The 15,444-nt window shown below is 29.4% G+C and overlaps 2 protein-coding genes across 2 annotated transcripts; both read left to right on the top strand.

The window, feature by feature from the left end:
• Positions 1 to 1,145: 1,145 nt before the first annotated feature.
• Positions 1,146 to 5,216, top strand: LOC132929373 (ring canal kelch homolog). The gene is made up of 11 exons (XM_060994691.1): positions 1,146 to 1,350; positions 2,010 to 2,218; positions 2,283 to 2,511; positions 2,609 to 2,784; positions 2,865 to 2,961; positions 3,564 to 3,720; positions 3,786 to 3,892; positions 3,953 to 4,249; positions 4,328 to 4,468; positions 4,537 to 4,786; positions 4,863 to 5,216. The coding sequence occupies exons 2-11, from the start codon at positions 2,085 to 2,087 to the stop codon at positions 5,045 to 5,047; spliced, it is 1,773 nt and encodes a 590-aa protein (XP_060850674.1). The 5' UTR covers positions 1,146 to 1,350; positions 2,010 to 2,084; the 3' UTR covers positions 5,048 to 5,216.
• A 6,081-nt stretch (positions 5,217 to 11,297) lies between these two features.
• On the top strand, positions 11,298 to 15,380 carry LOC132928971 (N6-adenosine-methyltransferase catalytic subunit). Its single transcript, XM_060993958.1, is given in 14 exon segments — positions 11,298 to 11,592; positions 11,675 to 11,854; positions 11,939 to 12,167; positions 12,223 to 12,386; positions 12,469 to 12,560; positions 13,233 to 13,340; positions 13,342 to 13,360; positions 13,421 to 13,583; positions 14,226 to 14,386; positions 14,479 to 14,623; positions 14,700 to 14,802; positions 14,804 to 14,848; positions 14,940 to 15,020; positions 15,022 to 15,380. Coding segments are annotated over 13 exon segments (1,710 nt in total). The 5' UTR covers positions 11,298 to 11,592; positions 11,675 to 11,727; the 3' UTR covers positions 15,295 to 15,380.
• Positions 15,381 to 15,444: the final 64 nt, after the last annotated feature.

Raw genomic sequence — 15,444 nt, 5'->3', positions numbered from 1 at the left:
ATCTACAATTTTTTTAACGGCGAAATAAATTACTTTATCCAATAGTAATATGGAAAAAAACGAAAATTCAAGTCCCGCCAATAAAAATTTGGCCCGTTGGCCGTTGACAGTATATCCTCATCTATTCTATTATAGGTAGATTATACAGTCGTCGGACAAACAAAAAAATTAGTTCAACATCAACCGTAACTACATGTCAACCATAGGCAAAACTAGGAGGGGGGACTTTGGTTTTTTATGTTAATGTCAATAATCAATACTAGTGGTGTAGGGGGAAAGCCCCCACGGGTTGCTGATATCAATTTAGCCTACCCAAAAATAAAACTCTATAGTTGCGCCTATAATGTGATGTCAACATAAAAATAATATAATTTATAAATTTTTAAATATATTATATAAATAATAAATAAACTATCCTTACTATCCTCAGATCTCAGAATCAGAAGAAATATCCGATCTACATGTCTTATTTGCTCGGAATCGTCAATTCACAGAATTCTAGTATTCGTTCATTGCAATGACCTGAGTAAATAAAATAATGATAATAATATTACTTAATATTTTATTACCAAGTGAAATAAATACATTTAAAATACGTATAAGTAAATATATTTAACTCTTCCTCCTCCTCCCCCCCAAAATAAATAAATAATAATTTAGACATGTCCCTGACTAGGTAACTAGGACACTTGTAACTAACTAATAATTATGCAGTACCTAGCCAGAATGGGTCTAAACCTCTACATTCTAAACGTCTGTGCCCCAGAATTAAGAAGCAAATTCGGGTTTTTCTTACTGATATTAACTATATAGTGTTGTTTTGTCATTATAAACATACTAAGTAAATTATTTTCGTCTCCGATTATTTTAATTTATATATATATATATATATATATTATAAGGTAGCCTATTATACTATTATAGGTAGGTATAAATAGTCATTTGCCATTTATAACAACAAAATATTTATAACCGTTGACCGTGTATTTACTAGGTATTTTTAATATCTTCATTAGTCTATACTCTATAAATACTCTATTCTATTTGTGTGTACTGTGTATATGGTCTGCAAATTTTCCAATAATTCATCACTCAATTTCTTTTCCAAGTAGTGATACACTCCTCGCGCAAGACATTATTGTGTATCGACATTCAATGTATTGTTGGTATATATCTATCATTCAGTATTTAAATTAATTGTGTTTTGAATTTTATTGAATAAATAGTTTTTAAAATTTAATTATATTATAGAAATATAAAATATTGTAATATAATATTTCTAATCAAATTCATTTGTAAGCCATTACTTACGTATCCTGATATTATTAATTTGAAGTAAACTACAAATAGGTAAGAAAATACGTTAATATTGAAATTACACTACCTACTTATATTTTATTTATTACAATATCACCATCTCTAAATATTATTATAAAAGTGGTGTGTCACCTAACTATATCATCTAATACAATAAAAATTCCTTGAAAATTGACAAATTATTTATACAAAATGATGATGATAATAATAATAATAATTGTATATTTTAATATTTTAAAATTAGTTGATACTTATAAGTTATAACATAATTAAGCTTTAAGAAATATGATCTTATTATAATACTATAATAGTATTACATTTTTCTAAACCTCGATCAATAACAAATTAACTTAAAAACCAAGTTAAATATAAGTGCTTATTAAATTATAAGGGTCGTTATTCATAATTATTATGATGAAAAAAGAGACTTGCTAAGTAGGTATGTTATTTCTATTAGACTTACATTTATTTTTTTGTGTTGTGTCCAATTTTAACCTGATAATAGTAATAACTGAAATATGAAATAAAAATAATAAGTTAAAAACCCTTGTGAGTTGTGGAACACTAAATCCTGTACAACCCAGTATGTTGTACTTCCAGTAAATTCAGCACTGAATTCCATACATACACTATTCCTAAACAGTTTATTATGTGAGTATGGTATTTATTTTATTGGTCCTTAATCTTTGCAGAATTTAATTTAATAATTACACAATCAATATATATAAAAAATCTACTTATTTAAAAGGCGTGTGTCCTTATAAAAGATGAATGCCATACAAAATTCATCATGTAGTACTGATCAAAATCAATTTATGAAACCTGAAATATATGAATCAAAAAGTTATAGAAATTGCTTTCACACGATCAGAATATTTGAAGTCCTACAATTATTCCGCGAGTATGTTGGGAGGGATATTAAATGCTAGTAGAATAAATATTCATGGCAAATTTTTTTGTTTTAGAAATGAAGTTTTATGTGATATAAAATTACAAACAGACGATGGTACCGTACTATGTGCACATAAACTTGTTTTAGTATCTGTAAGTCCATATTTTCAGGCAATGTTTACACGTTTTAATGAAAGCAATAAAGATATTGTCAATATAAGATATCTGGATTCCACTGTTTTACAGCTGTTATTGGATTATATTTATACGGGTGAAATCATGATAAGTAAAAAAAATGTCCAGGTATAAATAAAAATTGTATTTCTTACCAATATTATGTTTATTTGTTTCAATTAGTTTCAATTTACTTAGCTAAATGCATTTTTGTTAATTTCTCAAGGTTTTGTTACCAGCTTCAAATCTCTTACAGTTAGAGTTTGTAAGAGATGTATGTGTTGAGTTCTTAATAAAACAACTGAATCCTTCAAATTGTTTTAGTATCAGAGCATTTGCTGACTTACATGACTGTATGGAATTGTTGTCAAGTTCTGAAGCATACATTAAAAAACAGTTTTTGTAAGATATATTTGATTTAATTATCTAATTATGCCATTAAAGTATATGAATGTATTATAAATTACGATAATTATTTTTAGAGAAGTGGTTAAATATGATGAGTTTTTATCTTTATCTTCTGAAGAACTGATTTATCTAATTTCAAGTAATGATCTTAATGTTGCATTTGAAGAAAAAGTAAGTTAACTAATTTTCATAAGTTTATATAGTATTTTATTGTGTTGAACTAAAGATTTATTTACTTACATATAAAATGTATAATATATAATCATTATAACCCTATAGATTAGTGTCTTTAAGAGAATGTATATTTGATTATTTGAATAACATGTTCACAAATAAATTAAAATATGGTTGTCTCGTTTCTATATTATTGATAAACACAAATAATTATTTTTATATCTGAATAATAAATAAGTTATTGACAGTTAAGTGGGTATATAAATAATATGGTTGTAAAAAACTTGTCTTAGCCATGAAGGATTAAAATTATTTTATAAGTATTAAATAACCCTCTATCAACTTCATAACATGTATGTGTAAATGTGTAATATTTATTTATCTCATAAAAAACTGAAAACTTAAAATCATTTTGAGTTTACCAACAATAGTATATTATCAATTTAAAGTCCAATAATACAATTTAATACTCGTTCAATATTCTATTTACCATATGTTTTGATTGTATATAACAAATATATATAAATCTAAGTAAACAAAGTTTCAACCACTAAATAATCTTATATAATTTTTTTTTGTTATATTTTTATTTGTTGTAGGTATTTGAATGTGTTATTAATTGGGTAAAACATGAATTAGATTGTAGGTATAATAGCTTACCTAGATTAATTGAACATGTACGTTTGCCTCTAATATCCTTAGAATACATAACAAAAGAAGTTGTTGAGGAACCTCTTCTTAAAAATAGTCCTGAATGTATGTATTTTACAAATATTCCTTGTTTTAAATTTAATTTCATAATTTAATTGTAATATTTTTAGGTAAAGATTATGTAAATGAAGCTTTAAATTTTCATAAACTTAAGACCCAAGAAATTATTATTATTCCACAATCAATTCGTAGTACACCTAGACTGTCTGGATATAAAGTATGATTTTGTTTTTATTATTTTATCTTTGCAATTATTTTATCTAATTATTCCCATCAGGTTATTCTTATGTTAAGTTTATCTCAAAGAACAATGAAGTGTAATGCAAACTGGTATGACCCTAAAACCAACTTATGGCAGACTGCGGTTGGAGTGGGTGAATGCCCTAGGCCAACTGGTCTAGCAATAGTGACAAGTCAATTTGTGTTTTCTTTGGGTAGTTTTTATATGTCTAATTCTCGGTCTGTTGAAATGCTTGATTTATTTTCATATGCACCCTGTTGGATGCCAATGGCTGATATGTTAGTTTGTCGATATAATTTAGGAGTTGGCGTTTTAAATAATTGTATATATGCTGTAAGTATTTCCTTTACATAACTTATTTCTTATTATAATTTATAAATAAAATTATCTATTATATTAATTGGTATATAGGTCGGTGGATCTAATGGTATTGGTAGTCTAAATAGTGCAGAAGTTTTTGATGTTAGTATTAAAGAATGGCGAATGATATCTAATATGTCTACCAAGAGAAGTACTTTTAGTGTTGGTGTACTCGATAATTTAATATATGCAGTAAATAAATATTTTTATTAATTGTATATTAATTTTAAATTTATAATACATGTAATTTAATTGTGTAGGTAGGAGGTTATAGCGGATCAGAAATTTTAAAATCTGTTGAATGTTATAATCCAAATCTTGATACTTGGACATCAGTTGCAGAAATGTCAGTAAGTCGCTTTGGTGCTAGTATTGGAGTCTTAGATGGTGTTATGTATGTTGTTGGTGGTAATAATGGATCAGGGCATCTTAAAAGTGTTGAGGCTTATAGACCAAGTACTGGAGTTTGGTCATCTATTGCTGATATGCACTTGTGGCGATTCAATCCTGGTGACTATAATACTTACTTTTTTGAAAACAATATTTGTAGATGGCCAATTAATTTAAAATTAAATTTTGAATATAGGAGTGTTTGCATTGAATGGTTTATTGTATGTTATTGGTGGAAAACGTGGAACTACTTGTTTACATTCTGTAGAAATTTACAACCCTAACACCAATACCTGGAACATAGAAGCATTGTCAAAAAATTTTGATCAAATCATTGGTGGAGTAGAGGTAGATAGGCTACCTCAGTTTAGATTCCATTAGCATAAATGACATCATTGTTTATTTATATACATATATTGTAATTGTATATAGCACTGAATACATAATTATGTATATCCCTAATGATAAAAAGGTTATTATATTTTTACTATTTTTACTAGTTTTATCAATTTTATTTTTTGTAATTGTAATTACATTTTTAAAATTTAATTTGACCATTTATTTTTAATTTTTTTTTAAATCAAATAAATATTCTTTATTAGATTATTCATATAAAATATATGATATTGTTATTGAACATACCATGTTTTTCTGCATAATATTCTGATCCCTAAATCAACTATATAATATATATATTTGATTCATAATCTAGAAATACATTTTGTTTATTTAAACTTTAAAGAATAGGTACTAAATAATATACATTATGTATTATATGTATGAATTTATTGTATATGAGGTGGTCCAATTTATTGTGCAACTTGAGCCACATTACATATAAGCGAATAGGAGTTATATGGACTTAATATATTACATAAACTATATAGTTGGGGTGGCAAACCTACTGTACGCGTGCGAAAAGTGACATATTGATTAAATTTCAATGGCATGTGAAAAAATTGAAATTATTAAAAATGATGCTATTTATAAAGTTTTGATTATAACTATTATAAGAAATTCAAAGAAACAAATTATATACATTTTAAAAATATAATTACAAAAAAATAGTACACTAATAAATTTTGAATGTATTTACTATTTACTTATTGCATTATTTTGTGTACTGTGTATGCAGACTGTAAATCTTGACACACTTTTATATTTTACAACAACTAACTGTTTATTTGTTTGTGACAAATACATTTTCTGTACTGGTATAGTGGTGTTACTTTAAACAAAACCCAAAGTAAAAATTAATTTTTTATACATTTCAGAATTTATTTTGAGCAAAAGTACTTGTACAACATATAGTATAACAATTTAAAATAATTATAGTTTAGTGTAACTATGTGCAAAAAAAAGTCGTAGGGAATGTATCTATAATCCTAAGATTAACCTTTTAAAGGATCAAATCAGAAAACTTAGCACACATATTATGCACAAAGAACGTTAATTGTCAACTGCAGTTTGGGTACAAACTACAAACATCATTACTTTAATGTGTCCACCAGTCCACCAACCTAAAAATTCAATAGCTTGCCGATTTGATTGATTAAGAAATAGGTATTTATTTTAATTTTTATATTTTCAAGTATCTACTTCGTTTTTGAATTTTGAATCACTAAATGTCTAAATAGTAAATATTACCAATCATGTCTCATATAACTAAAATAAACTATTATACATTATCCTTATTCCTTAGTAAATTAAATCGATTCAGTTATAGAATTCTACATTCAAAAGATATGTTCTATTCGACTACCTAAGTAATAGTCTTTAGTAACCAAGTTGAAAGTTCATTGTTTTTCCTAATAATGATTGTATACGGCTTCTTTTTACAAGCGTTTGACTGTTTTTTATACCACCATTGTCCATTGTTATACAGTTCAAATACCTACTCAAACAAATTCTATAAGATATTCTTATATTCCCGACGTTTTTTCCTTCTGAATTTTTAACCATTCCGCTGTTCATGTGGTAAATTCCATGTTTACCAAAATAATAGATAAACATTAATTTTGTTTTTATATTTAATTATTGTTGATTTAACGATATTTTTGCAAAGAATTTTTTTATATAGAATCCACTAACAGTCATAAACCACTTTACGAGTGTTTACCGTTCGTAGTAGGATACTGTTGCCCACTCTCTGTTAGGTGATGGGCCAGGGATTTCGGGAACTTCCGGATTTGCACGTAAGAGAGGCTATGCTTCTCGTCGCACTATACGGAGGTCACTAATCCGAATGTAGTACAGACCAATGACTTGGGAAATCGGCGGCGACGCGTAAACTTGTAAATAATATCATGAGTTATGACAGTCGCTTGCAGGCTGCACTCAAACAAAGCCGCCTTAAGACGACTGTTGAAAATGCCTCAAGGCTTTACGGGTACCTATAGGTAATCGACGTCCATCGTTCGCGGATATTGAAAGACAATTATAGAGTTCGGGCTAATAGTAATAGTAATGGAACTATGGAACTATTTACGTGCAGCAAGCGTCGTCGAGTTCCCAGCTGCTCATTATATCTATTATATGTTTATAATGTTTACATATGAACCGGATCTGAGACCGGAGATCACCAGGAATCGCTGCGGCTACCGTCTTCATAATAATCGAAAGTCTTATCGAGGTGTCCGTAATTATTATTGATGTCATATATACAATAGAATATAAAATTAAACTTTTCCATGTGTTGTTTTAAAATTGGTAAAAAAATTCCGATAAATACGTTGTCATTCGAATAACTAACCTTTTTTTACTACGTTTTTCGAGTTGCTTATTATAGTTAATGTAATATAATAGTTAATAGTATTAATGACTATGATATTAGGAAATCTATAATTATTTCTAACAAAACATTTAAACATAAACATAAAACGTTTTTATAACATATACATTATACAATATATATATATAACATATATAAAAAGTAACCCACAGAAAGACAAATGACATTTAGACAGCTTACATGATAAATGACATTATATTTGTATTGGTATTTAAGATTCAATTTTTCTTTATGCACGATTGGTTGTATAATATGTGTAAATCCAAGGTATATAATAGTATATTATATTATAATAATGATAATAATAATATTATATTATATTATATCCGTGTCATTACCGTTCGTCCGACCCAAGCGGAATATAATAATAATTATTATATAATATTCGCTTTCACTATTAGGTACACTCGTCCGCGAAACCGTTTTTACTATTTAGTATTTACTATTTAGTTTTCGTATTTGATTTCGTGTATAATATATATATATACTCGCAGATGTTTTGAACTTATATTATTATCTTAAATCTTCATTTTTCACAGACAAATTAAAACTGTCACACCACTCGCACGTGAAATATGTATATTCGCTGGGCCCTGCGCGTGTCGTGCGAAACAGATCTGTACTATATTAAATCTACTAAACGTCTAAACACATATTAGACGAAAAAACTATAAATCTTAGCCCTTAGGTAATTTGTAGAAATCATAAGATCTCGTTGATGAAACAAACACCAACAACGTCCAAACGTACGCGTCATCATGATTCATGACACCATGTTAATATGTTATACGTTACCAAGCAATCGCGCAGAATAACCGAATAGCACGACGCAGCTTGAACAAGACGCATAAATTACACCGATTTATTATATTATTTCGTTATAAAAATGTATTTTAAATATTTAATATCAATATAATATTATTATAGACTTTGAAAAAATAAATAGGCCCAAATCCCTTAAATCTATTTTTTTTTTATAGTATGCACGGTGGGGGCGGAAGAATATATAGTGTATACGCGTTTAATCTGTGCGCGATGACGGTGACGACGAATATACATTATACAGTGAAAAATATAGTGAAAAAGTGCTGCGCGGTATTAATGGCCACCGAAGGCGGAGTGATTCAGCCGCCGAAATGTAAACGCGTAAAAGAGGTAGTGTCTGCTGCACAGATCATCGCGATATTCTGTATAATGGTAATGTTATAATGTCGTCCCGTCGTCGTCTGCGTCATGTCTGCATCTTCCGGTCGCCGTGTCGATGTCTGCGGCGCACTTGCACCGTGCCCGGAAACCGTCGGATCGGCCACAGTCGACATTTATCCTATTCCGTGCAATTCGCCCCCCATACGGTTTCCGCACGTCAATATACGTCGCTACCATCGCAGCCGTATCCGGATCGCGTCGTTGCTCGCGTTCGCGTATGCCAATATTAGCCGCGCCGTACGGTATTTCCGGTCATCCGTCTTATACCGGCAACCCCGCTTCCCGTCGTGATAATAATATATGATATAATATTATGACGTTTGCGGGTTTCTCTCGGCGGTCACGGATCTGCAGACTGCATCTCACAAGTACACAAACGTCGAGGCGTCTCGATGTTTGACCCGCGCGCGCAGCCAATGCACGATTCGGCCCATCCCGGTCACTGCACGTGCGTATATTCTCGGCACATTTTCCGCTCCGGCGACGACACGATGTCCGTTTCACACGATGTCTTCGCATCTTTCTGAACTATTACGAGTGCGCGTATACGCGTCGTTTGGGAGGTGTCCCCCTCATTCACCGCATTTTATACTTATTTTTATTATAATATGAGATATTTTACAACTCTATACGCCACATGTACGGAAATTTGAACTTTTTGTTTGTGCCTCCTCCATAAGACATTTCTAAATAGGTACGCCCCTGACAAGTATCTAGGTACTCACTTTTGTCGACGCGCCGGTAAGACATTATACATATAGTGTATAAGTGTCAGACGTATTATACTGCAGGAAGGAATACCTTCCGAAGGACGAATCATTAGACAAGTAATTATTTCAATAGGTGTTTAGGTATATATACGAGTCATCAATATTATATCGACCGTCTATTATATATTATTAAGAAATAATTTTCGCTCGCATCTGGAATGTCGATTGTTAACACGTGTTGACAATATAAAGTGTACAATATACATAAATAATTGTCAATACCCATATATAAAAAATAAATTTCCTGTATACACATAGCACATTCTGCACGTTACTGGGTTACATCAACAAGGTTTACGTACACAAAAACGTATAGAAAACCCATTGACCAAAAAACCAATATCTATTGAACATTGATACCACTGTAGTATAGGTACCATATACCGGAGCCGGTCATACTTAAAAACATAATATTTGCTCGCACCCGGAATGGCAATTATCATTAGGAGACATTATTCTTTTTATTTCCTCTAAAAAATGTATTTCGTTATAGTGTTTTGGAGCGCAAATTAAAATCTGTAGTCCGTGTACACTATATATACCGTCTACATAAGTGTGTTGAAATGACACAGTATTTGCTGGCCACTCCAAGTTTAATCGTTTGCTGCCAGTTTGTTCTGTCTTAAACTCTTAACACGTTTTCAGTGTTTAATATTTTATAACAAGTGTTACAATGGCCGTCAACCATCCCGTAATGGTCGTCGCGCCGCGCGCCCGATCAAACGTGTCAGTGATCGTCCGCGACAATATTGCAAAGAGGTGACCTGCAGTCGTGGGCAGTGGCCTACTGGCCCATATGGTTACTGGTTAGTATATATTATGTATTGCACCTTTTTCACAATGTCTTATATATTATTATTATTATTATTATTATTTTCTTGTATATTCCGTCCTCGTTTATTGCGTTGTCTATCCAATGCACTTTTTTTTTACCATTTTTTAAATCATTTTTCTTTTTTAAAAAAATCACTTTTTATTTTACGTTTCGTTATTTTATTTGTTATCATTAAAATTGTGTTTCTTATTCAGCCATATTTTCAATGATATATATATATATATTTATTTATATTTTTTAATTTGTTTCGTTGTTTTTAATATACAATGACACAATGCCACGTGAGCTACTGTGTCAGGCTGTCAGTGACATGTTTTTTTTTTGTTTTTCCTAAAGGCCAATTCCTTAAATAAACCTACACTCTCAATGATATTATTTTCATTATTATAAAATTAATGAAGTTAAAAATTGTTTATTTTTCCGTATTGTCGAATATTTAAATCAATCGTTTCTGAATTATAACGACTAATATATAATCGTTAATACTTCAGCAGAAGACTCGTGCAGGGTGCATGTAGAGTTATGACTGTTATGAGTATCGAGTTGTAGTTTAAACACTTTAAACGGTATACGTGTATTATATAATATGTTTCAAAAATAGTTAAAATATCATATTTATAGTCTATTGGTAACTATAATAGTACTATAGCCGTGACCACAGACCAAAATTGTGCGAAACCCTATTAATTATTAAAAAATACAACACCGACGACAATGTATATAAATTATGAAAATTAATTTTTAATAATCAAATAGTTTATACAATTATACGATATAATGAATAAAAATAATTCAAAATTGTAACTTCCATTTTATAGTAGGTACTTGTAGTACAATGGTCCAGACATTTAGTCGGTGATTGTAATTTGTAACTGAAATAAATATAAAAACGTTGGAAGAAAAGTTGGAACACAGATAAATAGACAATAAATCTATTTATTCTGTGGTTGCCGGTTGGAATACATTTCCTTGATTACGCTTATCATCTGTATCTTTATCCGCTTATCACTGGGAAGATCCGACCAAGTCCGGTTCTGTACTTTAGTGTGGAATTTGTTGTTTACTTTTTTGGTGTAATCACAAAATAATATTTTGAGTAGAATTCAAAATTCAACGTTTATTTTATTCACTTTAGTACTTGAGTATTTTACTATTAATTATTATATAAATCCGACTATTATTTTAAAACATGATCTGTTAGTGTTTCTTTATCGTTAAAACTGAATAAACGATGTGAAATAAAAATACTCGATTTAAAATAAAAATCGTTTACTAAAACTAAATGTACTCGTTTATACGGTGTGTACAATAACATTATGATAATGTACCTATGTTTTTTATTTATGTTTACATATTAGTAATATGATATTATATATTAATACAAATTAATTTTTCCTTTGCGGTAGACTGTTGTTGATTCAATAATTTTGGTTGTGATTACGATTTAAATGATTCAATCATGTCGGATGCCTGGCAAGAAATTCAAGCTGTGAAAAGCAAACGAAATTCGCTGCGGGAAAAACTTCAGAAGAGAAAAATCGAACGGCAGGTTATTCTAAATGAAACGCCTGATAAAATTGTTCCAAGTAAGTGACGCCTACAATAATACCTTCATACATCAACGTTAGTGGTCCAGTGATGGTGTTTTAAAATAATCACATATGTTACAGGGGAATCTTTAGCACCGAGTACGAGTAATGCAGAAAACGAATCAGATTTTGATTGGAGCAAAGTAGGCGGTGAACGTGTATTACTTGAAATACTTGTTGATCTATCAGTTAATCTCCCGATCACATCTCATCAATTAGTGACTGATCTTTTGAAAAAAGAGTCTACCTACATATCACATTCATCTGTTGTTAATTTGCTGTACAAATTTGCTGCACAAAATCTTATAAGGTATTCTCGTTACAATTGATAACTTTTACAATGTCTCATGTTATTATTTGTTTAGTTTAAAAAATATTACAATTGATGGCCAGCAAGGTTTGAAAATATTAACAGCCGAACATGCAAAATTACTTGCAATGACTAATAGTTTATCATCAGAGATTGATTCAAACTTGCATCTTGAAAAATCTCGCTTGCTGATAGAAGATAAAATCAAACGGCTTGAATGTAATTAACACCATTGTTATGTATATAGTATCATAAATTCATAACGGATTACTATTAATTTAAACATTTGAACTATTTTCAGATGAAGAAATTGATGAATGTTTAAAAAATTCAAAAGTACCAAAGTTGTCAATTGATCATAAAAAGTCTGATGAGTCTGATGATGATATAATGGTGAGTAGAATACTAGAATGTAAGGCAAATTTAGTTTACCATGCACTTTGATAATTTAAAAAAAAGTTGCTGGAACTGGTGTTTTTTTACCGACATTAGAATGATAGTGAAATTAGAAATTGTTACTCAGACGTCATTTTGATGTTATAATTATTTGAAATTTATAACGAAAAATGAAAATTATCCATAGATTCTTTTTACATGACTGTGCAGACTGCTAATGAGCAATATCACTGTCTATTGATATTGTATTAAATCATATAGTAACTTTAGAGTTTTAACTTAATTTAACTTTATTTGGTGTAAATCCTATTAAATAAATTTCTTTTTTTGGGTTATATTTAAATAAATTAAATTGAGAAAATGTTTCATTTTATGATGGTTTCTAGTTTTGAATAATTATGATACTATTAAATTCTCCACAATCTATCATTTTTTTTTTGCATGCAACCATTGTTATTTATATTATTATACATAGTCAAAATTAAATTTAAGCGACAATTTCTAATTGTATTATCTTAAATCGATGCAATAAAATACATAAGTTTAAGCAATTTTATTTTAATTTCTCGAGAGAATTGGTAAACTATACTTGTTCCAAATGTGATTTATAAGATTGTATGTACAATTCTTATATGTAATCAAAATGTTGTTTATAATATGCTGGTTTAGTCCCTTATTTCAATGCCTTCGATTAGAGAAAAAGAAATAAAAAAAGTCAGTGAAGAAATAATGGAACTGCTTACCAAACAAACAGTTAAAGAAAAATCTTTATGTGAAAAAGTTTCGGTCTAAAGGAGGTAAATATAAGTATTATGACATAAATAATCAATAATAATGTATATTTTTTTTATAAAAAGGAACGCATGTTATGGAATTTTGTCCACACGGTACTCGATCAGATTGCATGGAGGGGCATGTTTGTAAAAAGCTTCATTTTAAAAAAATTATCCAAATGCATACTGATGAAACTTTAGGTGATTGTTCTTTTCTAAACACTTGTTTTCACATGGATACTTGTAAGTAAGTATCAATATATTGTATTTAGTTATATTTATAATTAATAATTTGAAGACAACTATAAATCCTGCTATTTCATATTATGAATACGCTTGTTAGTAAAGTTGGCAAATTACAATCATGTGTTTATATTTTTGTCAGACGACACTACAGCTTATTAGAGAATAATACATTATAAATAACTTAAACTAATTTTAAATTTAGTTACACATATTTTAGTTCTATACTTAGTTACTTTGTAGTACTTTGAGTAGTTATCCAAAAACTAAGAACGAAACATAGATAATTTGATTTGGCTTTTGTATTAATAAATTAGTTATACTATTAAGTTATATCGGATGTTGTTAAAATTGTATGGTACTGGTTTTATAATAATTGTCTATGTAAGCGAATATTGTGATGACTTATCACAGATGGCCTATTATTTGAAATCATGTGTGGGGCTTTCCCCAAACTGTTAAGAGAGTTTTTATCATTTAAATCATTTATTTTCTTGAGTTGAGCAGATTAATGTTTTTAGTATTATCTTTGTTCCATTTTAGTTTTTCCCGATAGATTAATAAAAGGTGATTTTGACTTTTGAGTTTATCATTCAGTTTAGATTTTTTTTTATTTTTGTAAAATTGAGCTATTTACTTGTTTTAGATATGTTCACTATGCAGTTGACGGTGTAACTAGTAAAGTGAATTTAGTAAACGCTCTTAATAGTTTTCCACCAAAAAAAGAATTAATTAATGATAAGTCTGAATTGTTACCATGTCAGTGGATTCAGTGTGATTTGAGGTTTATGGATTTCACTTTTTTAGGTGAGCAACAAATCAAAATTCAGTTATTAAAGGCCTATTTGTCTAATTTATTATGTAATATTTTTAATTTTCATAAATGTTGTGTAATCCAGGAAAATTTGCCGTAATTATGGCTGATCCACCATGGGATATTCATATGGAACTTCCTTATGGCACATTATCTGATGATGAAATGCGGCGGTTGGGTATTCCACAATTGCAGGATGAAGGACTTATATTTTTATGGGTCACTGGACGGTAGGCTTAGCACATGATAATTGCATAAATTGTATTAAATTATTATTATCATTGTAATAGCATCTATTGTTTATAGAGCCATGGAGCTCGGTAGAGAATGTCTAAAATTATGGGGTTATGAACGAGTAGACGAAATAATTTGGGTAAAAACCAACCAATTACAAAGGATTATAAGGACCGGGCCGAACAGGTCACTGGCTGAATCACGGCAAAGAACATTGTTTGGTGAGTTATTTAATAATATTTATAAACTAGAATGTTGTTTGTCCTAGATCTAGTGATGACAATTAAATGAAACACTTGTGTATATTTTTAGGTGGGCAAGAAAGGCAACCCATCCAGTTTGAACTGTGGTTTGGATTGCGATGTGATAGTTGCCGAAGTGCGAGACACTAGTCCATAAACCAGATGAAATATATGGTATTATAGAACGATTGTCGCCCTTTACTAGGAAAATTGAGTTATTTGGACGATCTCATAATATTCAACCCAACTGGTAAGTTTATACTTTGCTATCGTTGCCATCGATTGTAATTGAAATGTTTTATGCAGGATAAACACTTGGAAACCAGGTAGAAGGTATAAGGCTAACTGATCAAGATCTCATAACAAAATTTAGAAAAGCATACCCATCTGGGAATTGTTTGACGACATTAAAGAGGAATACATGAGTTAGATTATATTATTATTGTTTTTGCTGTTGTATGAATCCATTAAATGTTGTAACAATTTGTAATAAAACAAATATCAGTTTTCAGTTGTTTTATTTTACTATGATTTATTTGCTGCAAATTTATTAGCAGGTATGATATTAAATTATG

This window comes from Rhopalosiphum padi, chromosome 4, assembly GCF_020882245.1.
Source record: "Rhopalosiphum padi isolate XX-2018 chromosome 4, ASM2088224v1, whole genome shotgun sequence".
Taxonomy (NCBI): Eukaryota; Metazoa; Arthropoda; class Insecta; order Hemiptera; family Aphididae; genus Rhopalosiphum; species Rhopalosiphum padi.
Note: the sequence above shows the minus strand (reverse complement) of the source record. Positions and strands in the feature narration are given on the sequence as shown.